The sequence below is a fragment of the Vipera berus genome, assembly GCF_964194415.1.
Source record: "Vipera berus genome assembly, chromosome: 14".
Classification (NCBI taxonomy): domain Eukaryota; kingdom Metazoa; phylum Chordata; class Lepidosauria; order Squamata; family Viperidae; genus Vipera; species Vipera berus.
This window is the reverse complement of record NC_138217.1, coordinates 12,923,311-12,943,381: the sequence shown is the minus strand read 5'-3', so window position 1 is coordinate 12,943,381 and position 20,071 is coordinate 12,923,311. Positions and strand designations below refer to the sequence as shown.

General features: G+C 49.5%; 3 protein-coding genes across 5 annotated transcripts in view; 2 read left to right on the top strand and 1 right to left on the bottom strand.

The window, feature by feature from the left end:
* The first annotated feature begins 27 nt into the window (after positions 1 to 27).
* On the top strand, positions 28 to 5,405 carry MORN3 (MORN repeat containing 3). 2 transcript variants are annotated; one of them, XM_081338906.1, is made up of 6 exons: positions 28 to 46; positions 2,061 to 2,210; positions 2,320 to 2,477; positions 3,181 to 3,340; positions 4,463 to 4,647; positions 5,216 to 5,405. In XM_081338906.1, exons 2-6 carry the CDS (start codon positions 2,066 to 2,068, stop codon positions 5,312 to 5,314), a joined length of 747 nt encoding a protein of 248 aa, XP_081195032.1. In that variant the 5' UTR covers positions 28 to 46; positions 2,061 to 2,065; the 3' UTR covers positions 5,315 to 5,405. The 2 variants fall into 2 exon arrangements, with proteins under 2 accessions (XP_081195032.1, XP_081195031.1); XM_081338905.1 differs by lacking the exon at positions 28 to 46 and having other exon boundaries at positions 1,652 to 2,210.
* An 830-nt stretch (positions 5,406 to 6,235) lies between these two features.
* Positions 6,236 to 19,493, bottom strand: LOC308674451 (calcium release-activated calcium channel protein 1). 2 transcript variants are annotated; one of them, XM_081338908.1, is made up of 2 exons: positions 19,386 to 19,493; positions 6,236 to 11,265 (listed from the first exon to the last, which is right to left on the bottom strand). In XM_081338908.1, exon 2 carries the CDS (start codon positions 11,257 to 11,259, stop codon positions 10,699 to 10,701), a length of 561 nt encoding a protein of 186 aa, XP_081195034.1. In that variant the 5' UTR covers positions 11,260 to 11,265; positions 19,386 to 19,493; the 3' UTR covers positions 6,236 to 10,698. The 2 variants fall into 2 exon arrangements, with proteins under 2 accessions (XP_081195034.1, XP_081195033.1); XM_081338907.1 differs by lacking the exon at positions 19,386 to 19,493 and adding an exon at positions 16,609 to 16,825 and having other exon boundaries at positions 6,238 to 11,265.
* Positions 19,299 to 20,071, top strand: part of KDM2B (lysine demethylase 2B) — a 35,060-nt gene continuing 34,287 nt past the window's right edge. Inside the window, exon 1 of the mRNA XM_081338898.1 lies at positions 19,299 to 19,480. Within this exon, the coding sequence (XP_081195024.1) occupies positions 19,448 to 19,480 (33 nt within the window). The 5' untranslated portion in view covers positions 19,299 to 19,447. The remainder of the gene's footprint in view (positions 19,481 to 20,071) is intronic.

Here is a 20,071-nt window from a genome sequence, read left to right as displayed (position 1 = left end):
AGGGCCCTCCATTGCAGCCCCCTGAGCTTACAATGGCAGGTGCAAGGTGGGTCTCCGTTTACATTTGTTATGTTTATTTCGTGGCAGTCTTTTCCTCTTGTTGTTTTGTCCCCCAAAGTTCCCAGAGGCTTCTAAGTCCCTTCTAATGGAAAGACATGGCAATCGAGGATTAAGCGATGGGGAGGGCAGAGGAAAGAGAGGAAAGCTCAAACACCAGCTCTGAACACAGCCAATTGGGGGGGAGGGGGGGAAATGATGTAGTATGAAAGGGAAATAAAGATGCCTGCAATTTTGCTTCTGGGGATATAAACGTAAGGAGTTTAGTGGCAGCTTTTGGAGACCAGAAAAGCTTCATTTCTGTCTTTTTAAGGCCTTTTGTTAGTCTGAAGAAGGGTGCCAACTGGTTCTTTTTCTATGATATGATTCTGGGTAAGATTTTTAAGGGCTGAACCAGGGTTATCCCCTCTCGCCTGCAACATTCCAGAGCAGGGTTCTTCAACCTTGGTCCCTTTAAAATGTATGGACTTCAACTCCCAGAATTCCCCAGCCGTGCGGACTTCAACTCTCCAAATTCTGTGGCCATGTGGACTTCAACTCTCAGAACTTCCTGGCTAGGGAATTCTGGGAATTGAAGCGCACCCTCTTCAAGTTGCCCAGCTTGAGAAACACTGACCTAGAGGATCATGACCATCTTCTGTGTCCCATCTAGGGCACCACATCAATAGAGAAGAGGTAGCTCGGGGTGTCTCTGAGGTTCTGAAGAGCCGTCCAAGAGTCTGGAAGAGTCTTCCAAGAAAGCCATGGAAGGGGGCGGAAGGGTGGGCCGAGAGGTCAGCCTGGGCTGCCTCACCTGCATCCATCCAGGTGTGCTGGAACTGGAAGATGCGGGCCAGGCTGGGCGATGATCTCCTGGGAGATCAGTGCCTCGTCATAAGGGCAGGTTCTTGATGTCGTGATGACCTCAGGAGCTGGGCCAGGATCCCTCAGCCCTGCTCCACGGAAGGGCCACACCAGCAGGGCTGCTTCGGGGATGGTAGTGAAAAGGGAGCAGAAGCAGAAGGAACATCCCCCTCGGAATCCCCTCCGCTCCGTGTAAGAACAGAAACACGAGCCTGGGCAGGTAACTCCGTTTGGGGGGCTGAGCTGCTGATCTCCAACCAGATTCACAGAGGCTGCCAAGTTAACGAGAGGGTGGCTTGACGAGGTTGGCCTCAACGGGCTGGCATGTCTCTGGGCATTGTGGTTTATGAATCAAGGCTGATGAGGGCGTGGTGCCATCAAGCCAAAGGTGGCTTGTTTCAGCCCCCATGGCTGAACAGCTCAGCGCTTAGAGCAGAGGTCCCCAACTCCTGGTCCATGGACTGCTACAGGGCCGCGGCATGCCAGCAACTGGTCTGCACAAACAAGCGAAGCCCCAACCATGGGATGCAGGCAGCACACAAAACTACACGCACTCTGGTCCATGGAAAAACCTTTCTCCACGGAAACGGTCCCTGGTGCCCAAAAAGGTTGGGACCTTTTTTATTCTGCTGTAAGGTGTCCAGAGTGGCTGTGACAGTGTGAGATGGGCAGCACATCAATTTAATAAATAAATATTTATTTATTTATTTTATTACATTTATATACCGCCCTTTCCCGAAGGACTCAGGGCGGTTTACAGGGTGATTAAAAACAAAAATACAAAAGTTAAAAACAGATTTAAAAATTATATTCGTCCCTGCATAAGTAAAACCCCAGTTAAAATTAAAATTAAAACTAGAATTAAAATTCTCAGCCTGGGCCAGAGAGCTCGAAGAGCCAGGTCTTCAGGTCCCGGCGGAATGAACGGAGGTCGGGGGCAGTCCTAAGCTCCACTGGCAGCTGGTTCCAAAGGGCAGGCGCACCCACTGAGAAGGCCCTATCCCTGGGTGTCGTCCACCGGCAATCTCTTACCGGTGGCACCCTGAGAAGACCCTCCCTGTGGGAGCGCACTGGACGAAGGGATAACGCATACATCCAGGGCTGGGCCCACGGGCTGCGGGTGATGGCTCCGTCTCTCTCCCCTTCTTTCTCTGCTCCAGACGAGATGCCCATCATCAAATACCCCCGAAGAATCGACCCCCTTTGGCATGAATGGGACAGGAAGGCGCAAAAGTGCGGGTTAAGGCACACAGTTTATGCTGTCAATGGAGACCGCTACGTCGGGGAATGGCTGGACAACATCAAACATGGTAAAAGGGGAAGGACAGCTGCAGCTGTTGGATGTTTGGCTAGCATCCACAGTGTCTCACCTGCAGTTCTGTGACTAACCATTTTTTTTCCCTTTTGGAACCTTGGCAGGCAAAGGAACACAAATATGGAAAAAATCTGGAGCGATCTATAGCGGAGACTGGAAATTCGGAAAACGGGACGGCTTCGGGACTTACAGTATTCCGGACCCTGTGACAAAAGATTATAAAAAAGTATATTCCGGCTGGTGGAAGAATGACAAAATGTGGGTGAGTTTATATGCTTTTTAATTGGGCCAGGGTTTTGCTGTGTGTGTGTGTGTGTGTGTGTGTGTGTGTGGAGGGGGGGAATGTGACAGGAGAGTGGAATTATTTCACTGGACAGCCATAAACAATTTAGAGTTAATTTTGTGGAAGAAACCACAGTTTGAGGTTTATTTGAGGTTCTAGCTTGGTTTATTTCTGGCTTCTTTTGATGGCCGCTCGAAATGTCTCCAGAACCAAAGTTAGCTGTTCCAAAAAAAAGGAGACAAACTAGGAATGCCGTTCCTCACCTACAAGACTGACAAATCATGGTTTAAATAAACGATGGTATAACAGGTGAAGCAAACTCTGTAAGAGCTGCTTCTAAGTAGAAAGTCTGGAGTTCAGCTCCCAGAATTCCCCAGCCAGCATGACTGCTTCTAAAGCAGGCTGTCCATCCTTGGCAACTTTAAGACTTGTGGGCTTCAACTCCCAGAATTGCCCAGTTAGCCATGCTGGCTGGGGAATTCTGGGAGTTGAAGTCCACAAGTTTTAAAAGGGGCCAAGATTGGACACCCCAGGACAAATATTTTGCATAGAGCATTGGTGTGGCCCTTTCTGAATTAGATTTAACCAAGGCCACAATCATTAATCTCCTCCCATGTCATTTCACACCCACAAAGAAGTCAGCCGTGCCATTCCTCTCATCCGGATTCTTTCACCCTTTCAGGGCTACGGAGTTAAGTTCTACTCCGAGGGAGAGTATTACGAGGGCGAATGGACCTGGGGGAAGCGAAACGGCTGGGGGCGGATGTACTACAAAGACGGGGCCATTTACGAAGGCCAGTGGTCCGAAGACAAGCCCGGCGGTCAAGGGATGTTTCGCTGTAGTAAGTGTCCAACTCAGCTGCACTGATGGCCGGATGGCATGTTGTGTGAGACTGACTTCAAGGGAGGGAGCAAAGAAGGACTTAAACATGGTTTCACATTTTAATAATGCGGATGGGGACTTTAATTAGGTCAGGGAGGTGTATAGTGTGTGTGTGTGTGGGGGGAAACAGGTTAATCCCACCCACCTCTCAGCTGTTGGCACCTGGCTAGAAACTAGAGATTAATTTCCAAAGAAAGAATCCTTTGCCAAGTTTCAGGAACCCTTTGGTAAATCTGAAGTTTCAACTTTCCGAAAGGTTTTGCAAAGGTATTCCTAAACCGAATGTCTCAACTGGATTTTTCCTTAGGCTAAAATTAGTCTGCAAGGTTAATTTTATCAGCCTCGGCATCTGCCAATGTCCTCCAGGCTGCCAGTTGTGGGAGTCATGTGGTTGGCATGTCTCCTGTTTAGGATTATGACTACCAGACGGCTGCCATAGACCACGCTGGCTACATGCTCGCAACCTGACACCGGCCATTAATGTGGGTTTGGTTCATTGCACTGTTACAGAAAGGCAGACGCAACAGCCCAGTGATCTGATTTTTCTCCCAATAAAAAACATTCTCCTGGACCCAAATTCTGGGTGAATCTCTTTTACTTTCCTCCCAGGATAGCTCATTAATCTACTGTTCTTATAAATCCTCTTTGGCATTGTTTTGGGTTCTTAAACAACTTTATCTCAGGATGGTAAGACCCTCTGCAAGAAAGCGGAAAGGGAATAGATTATTATTTTTTAATTTGGCATTGACAAGTTCCCCATCAGTCAGTTGCAAAAGGCAGCTCCATTCGGAGCCGCTGAAATCCTGCAGCGAGACCTCTAACACTATTGAATATCAACATCTACCTATCTCAGATCCTTGGGAAGGTAGACTTGAAAGGTAGATAAAATGCCAAATCCAACCAGGGCTACTCTGCCTTCAGTAGTAAGTTTGGGGCACCTGAGAGATACTTTCTGGCATTTCTGGGTTCCATCCAGAACCCCCGTGCTAACTATAAAAAGGGATTTTTTGGCAACCACGAATACCAACATCCTTCTCTCTCCTTCAAGTGAAAATATGACTGCCTCTCTTTCCCTTGGCAGAAAATGAAAACCGCTATGAAGGTTCATGGAAAGACGGAAAGAAACACGGTCCGGGGAAGTTTATCTACCTAGACACCGGCCAGCTCTACGAAGGGTACTGGGTGGCAGACATACCGAAGTGTGGCACCATGGTGGATTTTGGCCGGGATGAAGTGCCCATGCCCACCCAATATCCCATCCCCAAGGTAACGGGCAGTCCGTGGGGGTCTGGGTTCTAAAGGCGCTTCTTCCCATGAGTTTTGGTCAGGGGTAGGCAACCTTGGCTCTTTTATGACGCGTGGACTTCCAACCATTTTTTTAGCGGCTATTCAAAGGTACGGTGGCCCTGAAAAAAAGCAGCTTACAAGCTATCCGCACACAACGACTGTTGTAGCATCCCCAAGTCACCTGATCAAAATTCAGGACGCTCGGCAACCGGCCTGCATTTCCGACAGAGGCAGGTTCCCGGGGTCACGTGATCGCCCATCGCAACCTTCCCAGCTGCCCTCCCAACAAGCGAAGTCAGTTAGAAAGCCAGACAGGCTTCATAACCACCTGATTCGTTGAATCACTTAGCAACCGTGATTGTTAAGTGATCATAAAATTGGGCGTGACTCACTTATCAACTACCCGTGGTTGTAAGTGAAGGATTTCCTGCATTACAGTTGCCTCGCAGCGAGATGGGCTGCATCACAGATACATTAATATAGTAGCTTGTCAGCAGAAACTAATCGTTTTAGCTGATCAACCAAGTCCTTTTCTTTTTCCTTCCAGATTGAACTGGCGGATCCAGACGGAGTCTTAGAAGAAGCTGTTCTGATATTACAGAATGCCGAAATACTCAATTCTCCGCCCCAGAAAGAACGAGGATGACTATAATTCCGCAGACATTTCTCTGCTCAAGGCTGCTTTTTAAAGAAAGGTCTCTCTGATGGATGCCATTCCTTGGAATATATTATCCTGGCTGTCTTTTGGGCTTTTCCTTGCTTTTTTTCTCCTTAGGCGGGGTAGTTTAGCAGCTAAAAGGGAGGTATGGATAGGAGACCAAGTAGAGATTCTCAAAGGCCTCTGGATCGATTATGATGGAAGAGGAGTACAGATAGTCCTCGACTACGACAATTGGGACTAGAATTTCCAATGCTAAGCAAAGCGATTCTTAAGTGATTCGTGCCCGATTTTCTGACCTCTTTTGCCATGGATGCAAAATGAACCACGGAAGCTGTTAAGTGAATCATGCAGTTGTTAAATGAATCCAGCTTTCCCCATTGATCTTGCTTTTCCAGAAGCTGGCTGGGAAGGTCACAAACCGTGATCGTGTGACCCTGGGATGGTACAACTGAATTCAAGCGGCTGAATTTCCATCCTATGGGCATGCTACAATTGTAAAAGTTGCTTAAATCTAACATAAACTCCAAGCCACAATTTCAAGAGCCTTTAAAAAATGTTGGACTTGTATTTTTTTTTTTAGGTCAACCGACCTCAAACTTAGCCCTATTAGAAAAATCAGTCTGTGTGGGTGCAAAAAAAAGCCGAGATCAAAATCCAGCCAGCCAAAATTCGAAGTTCTGCCTGAGTGTGAAATCTGTTAGAAACCCCTACAGAGGTGCTAAATATTTTGCTTTTTTTCCCCCTGAAGGTTCAAAAGCAGCAGTCGAAAAAGAAAAACCGCCCCCCGACACGCTTTCCCGAAAACAGAGGAAAAAGCTCAGCTACGGGAAGAAAGCATCACGAAAGTAAACCGGAAAAATAATTTTAATTTTCCTACTTTCATTTCTAGTCATCTGGGCAACTGCTGAGCAAACGTTTACGGTCTTCAAAGAAATTTGATTAAAGAAATGCACGCACCTCGCCCCCAGTTCAACCAATGTGCATGGCAGAATCTCCCGTTTTATTTGCTGTTAAGTTTTCACAAAATGGGGGAGGAGGGATGAAAGAATCAGTCAACACCGTCCCACCAAATTTTGCCGAGGGAAAATAATAATGAAATTATTATAACAGACTGTTATTACTATAATAGTCCAGAGGAAAGGAGGACTAAGGGCGACATGATAGCAATGTTCCAATATTTGAGAGGCTTTCACAGAGAGGGGGACAACCCATTTTCCAAAGCACTAAAAGACAACAACGGATGAATCGAGGAGAGAAGCAACCTGGCATTAAGGAGAAACTTCCTAACAGTGAGGACAATTAGCCAGTGGAATGTCTTATCTCCAGAAACGGTGGGTGCTCCATCACTGGAGGTTTTTTAGAAGAGCCTGGACAGCCATTTGTCTGAAGTGGTGTAGGGTCTCCTGCTTGAGCAGGGGGTTGGACTAGAAGACCTCCGAGGTCCCTTCCAGCTCTATTCTGATTAGATGATTAATGAGGGGTCCTTGGTGCTTTCTGAGCTTGGTGATTTTCTTACAGACATTTCATTACCCAACTAGGTAACATCATCAGTGCTACTCAAAATGATCTCTGCCAAAAGCACTGTTTCTCAACCTTGACCACTTTAAGCAGCGTGGACTTCAACTCCCAGAATTCCCCAGCCAGCATCTCTCCACTCTTTATTCTCATCCAAGTTCAGAAGATTTTCCTATTTTACAGCCAGTACTATGTGGATTAAGGGTTTGATTTGTACAATTAGAAAGTTTGGAGATTTTTTTAAAAAAAATTTTTGAGGATGCCCATAAAAATAAGATGAGCCAAAGTATTTTATAAAGGCAACAATGACTTCAAAGAACACAATGGCTGGATTAAGCGCACGCACACGCACACACACACACACACACACGTACAAATGTGTTTTCCTATCTGAACACGCCCTGAAATAGCTCTCCAGTTCAAACACACCCGCATTCCTGCAGGAAAATTTTGAAACCTACCATGTTTTGAGTCACTGAAAATAGAAAATGGAGCAAGTAAAGAGAGAAATCAAAATAAAAAGGGCCATTTTAACTCTCCCTTCGATAAGCACTTCCAGAAGTCAACCACGCATCAACGACAGGACTTATCCTTCCAAAATGAATACTCTTAAAATATATATTTTCAAGCAGAGAAGAGATTATATTTAAAATGCCGGAGCCCCATTCTTACAAGTTTTTTTAAAAAAATTGCAAACCAATCTTAGTACAGTACTTGTCTCTAATTTATTCTTATTGATAAATATATATTCACTCTTGGGTTTTTTTATTAAGAAAAGCAACTATTTTTACAGGATAGCCGTTTCCAAAGCAGAAAAATCAGCTGTTTTTTCCTTGTCTACCAGTCACTCAGTTAACATAAGGGTTAAAAACATTCTCTTCTGGAGCCTGGTTGAGGAACACCTGAATTTGAATTTTCAACCTTGTGCTCCCCACCATGTCTGACTTGGAGACCCAGAAATCTTATCTAAAATGTTGGGGGGGGGGTTAAGTTAAATGAATAACCAGAAATGTGTCTCTGGGGAGTCCTGTACAAAGTGCCAAAAAAAAATCTAATAAATGCAGTATTTTGTTTTCTTTTAAGGGAGTAGACCAGATGTGTCCAACTTAGGCAACTTTTAAGATTTGTGAACTTCAACTCCCAGAATTCCTGGCTGGGGTATTCTGGGAATTGAAGTCCACAAGTACGCCAGGGGCAAACTAAGCCTTGTGCACCCCATTTTGGCACGCCCCTATTTTTTCCCATCCAGAGAACCACCCCATTTCCAGAGAAGACACCTACTCTGGGCCGTGAGCGGAGCATCGGAGGCCCTCGCTACGCAGAACGCAGCAAAAAAAAAACCAACACGATAAATCGAATTCAGTTGATAGGATGAGATAAAAGAGGAGATTTAGTGATTTCCTCCATTGCATTAATAATTCAGTGCAACCATTGGCTTTAAACTACAACCAAACACTTTGCCCTTTGGGATCGACAGCAGCTTGCTCCGGTCAGTTTCCCAGTCTTTTTTGAACTCCTGGCCCCAAATCCCACCTAGGCACCATCTCTCCCTCCCCAACCTGTTTTTCTCACTGTATTTTCTCAGGAAGGAAGTCTCTAACCCACACCCAACGGCTGCCGGAATGGGGGCAGATTGTGACTGTCAAAGCAGCTGTTTTGGTCCTTACAGTCTTCGACAAAGACTTCGACAAAGAGGAAAGTTTGCTTTCTTTCATTTCTCAGATAACATTCCAGGTCTCTCCTCTCTCGTGGACTTTGAAGTAGGTTAGGGTAAAGAGACCTGCTTAAACAGGGAAGAGTCCATCTTTATTTTCAAGAGAGGGTAAAGCCAAACATTTTTCCGGGAAACCCAACAGTCAAACCACCCCAGTGTCTCTAAACCGGAAGAGGAGCAGCCGTGATGTTTAAGCCCGGCATTCAAGAATCCCAAGCTAAAAAAAAATGGAAGGTTAAACCAGTGGTTAAACCCTTCTGAGATACTCCAGTAGTCATGTAAACAAAGTGCAAACTCTGTCAAGGCAGCACTAGATAAGAGGAGGAACTTCTGCTTCTAAATGATCAGGAAGCACACCAAACAAATGGCACGGGACCCATCGTGGGGAGGGCAATTCATTCTCTCTAGCCAGTGTTGGCCTGGGTCGTCCCCAATTGTCTGCCCTTCAGAGGGTTGGGACCACAGCTCCTCAAAGATCCGCAGAACGTCTGTGGAGAACACCCAAGCGACACCTCACAACAGAAAGAGGCAAGGGGTGCTTAATAAGTGATTTTGGATTCCAGATCCCTCGTCTTTCATATCCGCTGATGGGAACTGTAATCAATTTATAGGAAAGGGAGGGCAGGTCCCCTCCCTCTGACTTCCTGGGACTTAGCCAGTGCATCCGCCATTGAAATAATGGCCAGGTATGTCACCACATACATTCCCAGTTTGCTGGTTTTCCGTTCCATGTCAGAGACGTGGAGACAGGGGCCAGTCAAGTCAGGTCCTTCAACTTAATCATCTCAAAGTAAGGGTAAAAAAAAAACATTCAGCCAGAAGCTTTGCAGACACTCAATTCAGAATTCCTGCATTCATCTCAAGAGATGATCTGTCAAAAATCCCACCGAAAACCTAAAAGCAAGTCTTTGTTTGTTAAAATGGCTCTTCCCTCTCTTTTCTGACCCTGGTCCAGCTTCAGTGGGCAAAGAGGTTAGCATAGAAGCTTTCTTTTAAACAGAATTCTGCAAGGCGGGAATATAAATGATTTATGCCGGGGGATAATGCTTTCCTGATACATATGCACGCACACATGCACACACAAACCCACAGAGTTTCGTCGCACTTTCCTTAAGGCCGGTCTGTTCCTCAGCCTGGTTCTCTCCAGATACGTTGGTTTATAATTTGCTTGATTTCCAGGCACGGCAACCCCACCGATTTGGGGGAAATATGGTAATTAAGAATTCGTCCCTGGAGCGGAAAGGCCTGTAATGGTAGATTCAGAGATTATTGTGCCTTCTATCCTTAAAAGAAATTATGGAAGACTGGCAAAAACAAAAAAAATTGTCCCTGTTTCTGCAAAAATGGAAACCAGATTCTGACAAAAGCCCCGGGAAACACACGCTGACTTTTCTGAACTCTCCAAAACCTGGGAGTGGCAGGAAAAATTAAGGGTAGAAAAAAAATCTTCCCAGCCGGATTTGCGTACTCGCTCCCTGCAAAGTTGTAAAATTTTCAACAGGCAGGGTAGATGGGTCTTTAAACCTATCTCTGCCTCAATGAGGACTAGAAACCAGGGCTTTTACTTTCATTTTAAAAAAAGGAAAAGCTGCTTCTTAGAAGCTGGTTATGGGCTGACCTGTGGCTGGGGGGGGGGGTGGCTCTGGGTGTCTCTCTCTTGCCTGTTTTGCTTCAGTCGGTGAACAAAACCAAACTTAAGACCCTGGATGTTCTCAAGAACGTCTGCCTCTAGGCAATGCACGACTCCAGCCAGCCTGTTATTTGACACAAAAGAGTCCAAGGTAAACTGCTTCCCTCCAGATCTCTAATTCCCCCACCCAGTCACCGTCGATTTTTTTTTTTTTGCATTTTCTCTGTTGAACCACTTCAAACCCGGTTCACTGCGAGGGCCAGGAGAGCAGTGGGTGACGGGCAGGAATCCTAGATGTTCATATTCCACAATTTGACAAGAACAATTCTTTTGCCTTTTATTGGTTTACTATTACTTCTTAAAGGCCCTAAGAAGTCAGCGGCCAGATTTTACTCCTGTAACCTCTCTCCCTATGCAGAGATTGCCACTCAAACAAATTCGGGCCCGGAAAGTTCAGAAGAACTTGGTTGGCTCCACCGTCTTTGATTTTCCCAACCTGAAGGCACTTTTCTAGGCATAATGGCCACCGGGAGAAGGTAAGGAGTCCCCTCTGTGGTCCAGCTGATCCTGCAAGCGGGCAAACTCGGCCAGCTCATTCAGCTCCTGGAACTGGCGATCTGTCTTGTGAGTCACCAGCGAACGATAAAAGTGGACGGCAAAGATGATGAAGACTATCCCGAAGGGGACCATGATGGTGGTGGAGGTGATGGCCGCAGCCTCACCGGCGGTGATGGTGCCGTTGCTGGCCTGCATGTTGGGGCCCGTCTTCTTCTTCAGCGGGTGGAATTTGACCCAACAGAGAAGCACCACCTCGGCCAAGAAGAGCAGAGTCCCGATGACGGTGGAGAAGGCCCAAGCCAGCTCAATGTGGCGGTGCATGCGCTCGTGGGGCGACTCCTTGACCGAGTTGAGGTTGTGGACGTTGCTGACAGCCTCAATGTTGGGCAAGATGCAGGTGCTGATCATCAAGGCAAAGAGGTGGACGGCCACCAGAACGGTCGTGCAAGCGCTGAAGGCTATCAAGAGTCCCGGAGGGTAGTCGTGTTCCGCATCTAGCTGGACTTCCACCATGGCCACCTGGAAGGGAGGAGACAATGAAGAAAAGGCTCTCAAACAGCTTTTGAGGCTGAGGGACCTGAATGACGGGGCCCTGTTGGTGGTGTCCCCTTCATTCGTGGAATTCTACTCCAACTGACATTGAGACATGCTCCAGTCTGAAAACCTTCCAAGCTGGCCCTAAAGTCAGAGCAAGGGGCCTCATGACTTCTTTCCTGAAAGGTGTCCTACAGGAGGCATTATTTGGACTTTCGATGGTTAATCTTTTTCGGTTATCTAGGGTTGGTATTTCCCGAGAATGTCACCATACAGCTTTTCTGGGCCCTCAGCATTATGGCCTAAAGGGGCCTCCTTATTCAGAAGGACCAACTGGTAGAAACAAGACTGCAGGTTGTCTTTGACTTACAACCACAACTGACCGAACATTTCTGTCGCTAGGTGAGACATTTGTAACGCAAGTTTTGCCCCATTTTACGACCTTTCTTGCCAGAGTTGTTAAAGTGAATCCCTGCAATTGTTAAGGGAGTAACGCGGTTGTTAAGTGAATCTGGCTTGCTTGTCAGAAGGTCGCAAAAGGGGAACCTGGGACACTGCAACCGTCATAAATGTGAGTCAGTTGCCAAGCGGTGAACCATAGCGTATCAAACGCTTGAGGAAAAGTGTCCTCTCAGCTTACATGCCTTACTGAGGCCTCAGGCTGAGTAATTGCTATGATTTTGTGAGCTTCAGGAAAAACGTCACAGCATGAATCGCTGGTGCTGAAATGAAACTTTCTTTTCAGAAGTCCCATTTTAATGAAAAACAAGATATGAACCTCGTGGTTGCTTACGCAGAGTTGAAACCGTGTGGGCAATTCTTTAGAAGAGTTTCAGATGAGTGGCTGTTTTCCAGTAATTGTACACGGGTGTTGCTTTAGTTTCTTACACCAAGGGGAATAAAAGGTAAAACGAAAGTCACCCAAATGTGTTTACTATACAGGAAACTCCTTAACCGTGATTGAACCCTTGGTGTGGAAAAGAAACAACAAAAAAAAATCCAATATAACTCTTGTTAGCATGAGAGCAAACCATCAATAAAACTAACGGTTCGCTTCTCATGCCAAGTCCAAGCTTTGTTTAACCATAGTTAGTCAAACCCGCCACAGTTTGCAAAGAGCAATGGCTAGATTTGCAGAAAACGTTAAGTGCCAAATAAAAACTCCAAAACTACAGGGAGGAAACATAAGTTTTCAAACTTCTGATCGACAGACGAGAACTGGCTTTGGAGAAAGAGGAAGGAAACAGATGGGCTGTCAAAGGAAAGAGTTCTCGGGAACCCAAATGTCCAGCTAAGTTTAAAAACTCATCCTTTGCTGATGGGAAGGGGTGTCTGACAGTTTCACCCCCTAAACTTTGAACATCCACCTTCCCAAAACTAGGTGAGGTTCTCAAAATGTAGGTGGCATCAAGGGACCACAAAGCACCAAAATTTCTATCCCTGTCACCCGTTTTTACCGCCCAGGATTTTTATTTTATTTTATTTTGTTTAATTCTGAAAGGTGAATCCATTAAGGCTTCCAAACAGCGGAAGAAAAAGTCAAATTTTGCTTTATGGAGAAAGAGAAATCACTGCCAAAAAGCCTCCTCGTTTTCCAATTGACATCCTGGGAGCCTCCATTGCTCTTCCAGCTGAGAAAGGAGGCTAAGAAAAGAAAAAAAGAGAAAAAAATCAATTGAATTTTGGGCAGGCAGCCAGCCCGTTTGCTCAGAGATGCTAAGAGAATCGGCAGTGACGCATTTATGGAACCGCCGTCTCCTTTCCCCAGAAACGGAGAAAAACCACCTTGCAATCTGGCCTGAAGAGGTACAAAGGAAATTAAAAACCTGCCTCAAACCGAACTGTTAGCTGCGCCAATTAAAATCAGCAAAACAAAAGAAAACACTTCCGGCTTTTATTCCACTGCCAATGTAAAAAACACTCCCTCCCCCCCCCCCAGTTTTGCAGGGAACCGAGATAGGACAAATAGATTACAATTCAGAAGAATACAAGCTGCTTTCTTCCTCCAGGTGGAATTTTTTTTAAAAAAAAAACCCAGTTAAAATGCTCGGTCACTAGCATTAGTGGTATGCTAAAATACAACCTGGCCAATTAGGGGGGGAAAAATTCATTGCCAAGATTGCTACCGAATCAGGTGATTTCAGGTTTTGGAAAAGAACAAAGCTTGCAAGCTTTAACCAATTAAAGCCGGACCTCGGTGCTCGTGCAAAGCTGGTGTTTTTATTTTTCCAGGATTTCTTTGGAGAAAGAAAGAGAAACGATCTTGGTTTTTATTTCTGCATATAAACTGGCCCCACGAAATGGTGGGTGATCGGAAGGTGTAGAAAGCGAAGGAGGAATCCGGCCTTCATTCCGTGTGTCGATTCAGCTGAATCCAATCTCTATCCCGACCGAGTTTCAAAAAACCTGTACAGTCATAAGTCCTTGACTTATGACCGCAACGGAGCCCAAAATTTCTGCTGACGACTTTCCTTGCCAAAGTTGTTAAGCGAATCGCTGCAGTTTTAGGCTAGGAACCTTGTCGTTAAGTGAATCCATCTTCCCCCTTGTCTTTTGGTAGTCAGGCTGCAAAAAGTGGATCACGTGACACCACCACCCCCCCCCCGGGATGGTGCAGCCATCATAAATATGAGTCAGTTGCCACACATCCGAATTTTGATCACCTGACCCTGGGGATTCTTCAAAGGCCGTAACTGTGAAAAACAATCATGTCAGTCACCTTTTCCAGTGCTGTTGTGCCTTTGAACGGACTCTAAACAAACTGTTGCTAAGTCGAGGACTTCCTGGATTTCCATTTGAAAGAAACTGCCCGAAGAAAGTTGCCATACGCTACACAAATAAATAAATAAATCCCTAATCAGGTCAGATCTCTGAAAAGGTAAACAAGGAAATGAAATCTCCGCCTTTTAATGAAGCTAGGTAGTCCCAAATAAATTTCAATAAAATCTGGATAGCTGTGACCATCATAAATTCAGCCGGTTGCCAAGTGCCCGAATTGCAACCACTTGGGGCAATGGTCGTAAGTGTGAGGACCAGGTCATCAGTCACTTTATTTCAGCACCATCGTAACTCTGAGTGGTCGCTAAACAAATGGACGTAAGTCAAGGACTATCTGCTATGTTTCACACTTCACGTTAAGCCTTCATAATGCTTTTTTTGGGGGGGGCGGGCTTTACAGCGTAAGGAAACTGACACACTCAAGCAATGGTGTTTTATTCCACAGTCCACGGTTAAACAAACCAAGAAAGCTGTTTTAAGTTTTTACAACACAAAGGAGGGGTTTTATTCTTAGCACCTCCTGAGGTCAAACCTCTGCTAGAACAAACAGTCCTAAATATACAAAAAAGAAGAGAAGCTTTTGAACTGTGGTTTCCCCTTTCTCTAAAGGCCTCATTCAGAAACCAGATCCTGTTCCGTTCGCCTGAAACCTGGCAATCCTACGGGAAGCACAACAACTTTAAAAAAGAAAAGAGGAGAGGAATTAAACCTGAGGAGAGTCAGCTGGCTAAGAGCAAAATAAATACTGCTACGCGCCAGAAAGCTTCTTTAACGCTTGGAAAAAGACGGCTGGTGCCGTTTTTAAAACAATCCCTGGCTGCTCATGGATGGATGGATGGATGAGCTTCCCCGGGCAGGCAGGCTGGAATTTATCCTCTGTCATGTGAGAACCCCATTTTACAACCTGGCTTGACACCAGGGAATCCCTGCAGTTGTTAAGCTAGCAGCACAGCTGTTAAATGAATCCGGTTACCCCACGTTTGCTTGTCGGAAGGTCGCAAAAGGGGACCACGTGATCTTGGGACACAACAGAGGTCATAAATATGAAGCATCTGAATTTTGACGTTGCAGCATCACAAGGGGGTGCTGCAGCGGTCGTAAGTGTGGAAAATGGTCCTATAACTCACTTTTTCAGTGCTGCTGTAACTTCAAATGGACACTAAATGAGCTGTTGTAACTGGAGGACTCCCTTTCCTTTACACTTGGGGACCTCGACAGAAGGCAATTAATGTTGCTAGTTTCTGGGCAAGATCTGTTTAACTTGTACATATTTCAATCTTGTGTTTCATGTTTTAAATTGTATGTCACAGAGAGCATGCTTTATTTTAAATGCGATGCTTCTGACATGAACAAACAAAACCTGGATCTAAAAAGGCAAACTTTTGAAGAAACACACATTCAGCAAGTGTATTTTACAGCCATTTGCCAGAAACTAGGTTTGCCGAATTGATTTTTGTGGATAGGAATGCCATGTTTTTAATTTGAGGGTATGGACAGGGCCTTCAAAGACAGCTCAGTCACTGCAAGAAAACCCTTTGAAAATCGCTGAACGTAGCAGCGCTCGAAAAGAAAAAATAAACCACCTGTGGGTCCAAACACTTTGCAATGGGTAGCAATTTCACCTATCTCCATCTGGAAACTCCAAATTCCCAGAATTCCCCAGTCAAGTCTCTTCCGCTGAGCGTGCTGGGAAATGATATTTCCAGCCAGAACACCCATTAGTGGGATGGGGGTCAGCTTGGCAGTTTGCCATGCTAGGTAACCTTTGATCTTGTAACTGAGGATTCACACAGCACTCAGAAACTGTCCGGTGTTACGCTGGCCTAGAAGCTAGGAGATGGTGAATTCTAGTCCTGCCTTAGCCAGGGAAGCCAGCTGAGTGACTTTGGACCAACCTTTCTCTTTTTCAGCCCAACCCACCTCACAGGATTGTTGTTTGGAGGGGATAACAGGAGGAGGAGGCAGGTGGGCCAGTGGCCACTTATAAATAATAAAATAATAATTGTAACATCGTAAGCAGCCCGGAGTCACCTTGTGGTCGAGATGGGCAGCGAGTCAATTTCAATAGAGAAATAAAAGTGGGATGGGGCACAGGGTGGGCAGGCAAGAAAAATTCAGGGCGACGTTTGCAACCCGACTCAACCCGAAAGGAGATGGACCTCCCAAGCCCCTGGCGAGAACCCCGTTGCAAATGCAGGAAGACGCGTGGACTCCGCACGTGGAAAGGGCAAACACGCGGGGAGGCCAACAGGCACGATCGGAACCAGAGGGACGCCGCGAGGGACCGGTGCAAAAAAAGGGGGGAGCAAGCGGGACCCACATAATTCCCGGTGCGGGGCTAAGTCTGCGCCCGGCCTGCACCCCCCCTTCCTTTTGCACGCACGCATTCACAGCCCCCTCCCCAAAGGCTCCTCCGGGGGCCCCCCAAGCGGCGTGCGTGCGTGTGTGTGTGGGGGGGCTCTTCCGCCCTGGCCCCTCCGCGACTGCCTAGCCCATCCTCCGCGGCCAGGCGGGCCCTCCCCCCCGCGCGGTCCCCGCGCCCCCGCTCACCATGGCGAAGCCGGAGAGGAGCGCCGAGGTGCGGCTGGAGGCTTTGAGCTTGGCCCGGCTGAGGTAGAGCTTCCGCCAGGACAGCGCCTGCATCGAGTGCTCGTTGAGGCTCATCGGGCGCCCCCAGCCAGCCCCGCCGGGCCGTCGCCCCCTCCTCGGCTCGCCGCTGCCGCTCCGCTCGCTCGCTCGCCCGCCCGCCCGCCGGCCTGCCGCCCGCGCCGCCCCCGGGGCCGGGCCAGCGCCGGATGTGAGCCGCCCGCCCCTCCGCGGCACGCCCGCCCAGGCCCGCGCCCGGCCCGGCCCGGGACGACCCCCTTGCGGAGGGGGAGAGCCCTGGGCCGGCAGGAGGGGGTCCGCCGCCAGCTGTGCGGACTCAACTCCCCGGAAGCGGGGCCTCGGCAGGGCTGCCTCCGGACATCTGGGAGTTGAAGTCCAGCATCTGGAAGAGACCCCCCCCCGCCTCCCTCCCCAGCGTAGATTGAAACGAGGGGTCCCGGGTGGTTTCCATGCAGACGTTTCGTGGCCCGACTAGGGAACGTCATCAGTGCGAGAAGGGAGTGGGGTTGGTGGCGTGGAGAAGGAAGTCCGTGGGGGTCCTGGGTGCTTGGGTGATTTCTTGCAGACCTTTCGTGACCCAAGTCGACGATCAGTTGTAGGAGGTGCAAAAGCCCACTCCCCACTAGCACCGATAACGCTACCTCGTTGGGTCACGAAACGAACGCAAGGACACCAGCAAGCAACCCCACAGGGCAACCCTGAGCTACAAATTATGGGTAGAATGAAATCTCCCCGTAGAGTAACCAGGCTGGGCTACGAGTTTTCCTCGGTGTAAACTTTGTGGCGGCCAAGGCAACTTGGGAGTTGGTGCCAAGCTGGAAATCGTGGTTTATGCAATGGAATCCATCTCCCCCAGCTTGGGGTTTGTCAGCCAGCCGTGGGTTTCATCACCAGGTGCTGTTTTTAAATGATGACGATAATTTTATTATTTGCTATACACCTCATTTCAAAGCTATCTGGGCGGTTTAACAATGGTTAAGGTGCCTTATATAAGAGAAATGGATGCACCGATGGTTTGGGAAGAGGGTCACGAGGTCCAGGCGGGGGTCTCCAGGAAAGCTTGAATGGCAACACCCCTCCCCTCCCCCAGTTTAACAGCCACCCCATTAGGAAGAGGTTAGTAGCCACATCACTCCGAATTTGGATACTTTACCCTCCTGCCACTTTTAGGGAACAGAGAGCAAAAGCCCAATTCTCACATCTGACGTTTTTATTTGCTGGGAAAATTGAAATGGAAGCAAAAATCCCGTTGGGTCATCTCTGTCGCGTGCCTCCCCCTTCCACACAGGAGATGAAACTTCCACGGGACACCCGATCCACGCGGGAAACCTCTCCACTCCCAATCCACTAAGGGGGGCTGCTCCATCTGGCTCGGTCGAGGACGCCCATCATCTCCGGGCACCGCGGGCAGGAGCAGCCCTTCCTCCCGTGGCGAAGACGCCTTCTTCGCCCACCCAAACCCGCCGCCGCGAGGGAGCGAAGGCCGCCCCACCCGCGCCCCTGGGCACCCGGGTAACGGACCGAGAGCTCGCCGCGCTCCATCCCCCCGCCCCACGCATCCCCCCCGAAAGATGCAAGTCCCAATTCGGGGGGCAAAGGCTTTCCCACGTGCGATCGCCCCCTTCCACGTCTGCACTGGCTCTGGGCAGGAGGAGGAGGAGGAGGAGGAGGCGAGGCTCGCCAGCCCAGGAAGAGGCGGCGACGCTTGGCCCCCGGCCTCCGGCTTCCTCTTCCTGCGGCCTGCAGGGTCTCTCTGCCAGCCCGTCCCCCCATTAACCCCCCCCCCCCAACTCCACGCGCGGCGAGTCAAAGGCGACCTGCAAGAGCCGCTGCTCCGGAGCGCAGCGACCCGGACACTCTTTCCCCCAACAGCGCCCCCCCCGCGCGGAAAAGAAAGAGCCACGCCCCCAGTCGTGCCTGCATGCACGCGCGTCCACTCACCCCCCCCCTTTCCAGGCCAGTTGCAGCGCCTGCGCGCTGGCGGAGACTCGTGATCCGACCACAACACCCGATCGCCCCCCTCCCCGATCCCCGCGCGCGCTTTCCCAGCCTGGGCGCCCCCGAGAAGGCAGCAGCGATCCTGGGCGCCCAGAGCCGGGATTTCCCTTTTCTCCTCCCCCCCACCAACCCCCTCCCTCCCTCCCTGCAGGCCCGCTCCCCTCCCCACTGTTTATGTTCCGGGGACTGGCGTGACGCCTGCGCGCCCCCTCCTCTCCTTCCCCTCGCACGCCGAAGGCTGCGCGGAGGATTGTTTGCGGGACTTTTTGCATAAGAAAACCTAGACCCCCCCCGCCCCGCAGGGGAAAGCAAAAGAACAAACAAACAACCACAAAAGCAGAAAAAAAACAACATAAAGCATCGCCCACCCCTCCTCCTCCCCCCCCACCTCCGCTGAGCGATCCTTCGCTTTCGGAGCTGCTCCGGCTTGCCCCCCCCTCCCTCCTCCCGCCTCTAAAAGAAAGTGCAGAGCGCCCGGGGGGGGAGCAAAACTTTAGAGAGAGAGAGAGAGACCCGGATGGCCTTTTGCAACCCAGGCGGGGGGGCCCGAGGCTGCTTTTTTTGTCGGGCGTTGGGTTATTTGGGAAGCCTCTAAATTGGCAGGGAGGGAGGGAGGAAGGGGAGGGGGAGGTGGGGGAATTTTCCGGGGGTTTCCTCTCTCTCTCTCGGTTGCCCCCCCCGCCCCAGTTTTGGGGCCCAGCCCGGCAGGAACCCCCTCCGACCTTTGCAGTAGGACCCAAAGGAGGAACTGTTGACTCTCTTAAGAGATGAAAGTGCTCAGATCATGGAGGCAGAAAGAGGCTCGCCCAGGAGATTGGTGTGTACTTTCTCGGCTCGGCTGGCGGGGGGGGAGGGGGAGGCGAGATCGAGGAGAGAAAAGACCCCCCCGGGAGGGGTTTGCCGCGGTGGGGGGGGCGCGATCGGGGCTCCCTGCGCGCCGGCTGGGCATTTAAACGAGCCGCGGGGAAATCCTGGATTTGCTACCGGCGGGGGTGGGGGGTGGGAAAGAGAGAGAGAGAGAGAGGGGAGGGGAGGCTCGTGCGTGGACCCCCTCCCCTCCCGCCCCTGCGCCGGAGCAAGCCCGATCCTATGGCGGAGGGGCGCGCAAGTCGCGTCCCTACACATGCAGCCGCCTTTTGGGGGGGGATCTGGGCCCTGCCTCTGCTGCTTTGGGGGGAGGGGGCGAGGAGGCTCAATTCTTTCCTAACTCCCCTTCTCTTCGCCCCCCCGCCCCCCCTTTTCCCATCCCCAGGTCTGGTCCCTGGGCAGAAAAGACCCCCCACCCAAAACTTGGGATTTCCGCGTTCGGCGCCGGGGAAGCTGAGCCCGGCTTGGGAAGCTGCGACGCGCGCCTTGGGGGGGGAGAGAGCCTAGTGGGTTGGGGGGCTGCGGGCGGGGACCCCCGTGT

What these genes read in the sequence shown, in the direction of transcription:
- LOC308674451 (XM_081338907.1), bottom strand. Translation starts at nt 16,722, where the DNA reads ATGAGCCTCAACGAGCACTCGATGCAGGCGCTGTCCTGGCGGAAGCTC. An exon ending in TCCTCTCCGGCTTCGCCATG is followed by an intron (nt 11,266 to 16,608) that starts GTGAGCGGGGGC and finishes CCTCCCTTCCAG; the next exon opens with GTGGCCATGGTGGAAGTCCA.
- MORN3 (XM_081338905.1), top strand. Translation starts at nt 2,024, where the DNA reads ATGGCTCCGTCTCTCTCCCCTTCTTTCTCTGCTCCAGACGAGATGCCC. An exon ending in GCTGGACAACATCAAACATG is followed by an intron (nt 2,211 to 2,319) that starts GTAAAAGGGGAA and finishes GAACCTTGGCAG; the next exon opens with GCAAAGGAACACAAATATGG. An exon ending in GGAAGAATGACAAAATGTGG is followed by an intron (nt 2,478 to 3,180) that starts GTGAGTTTATAT and finishes TCACCCTTTCAG; the next exon opens with GGCTACGGAGTTAAGTTCTA.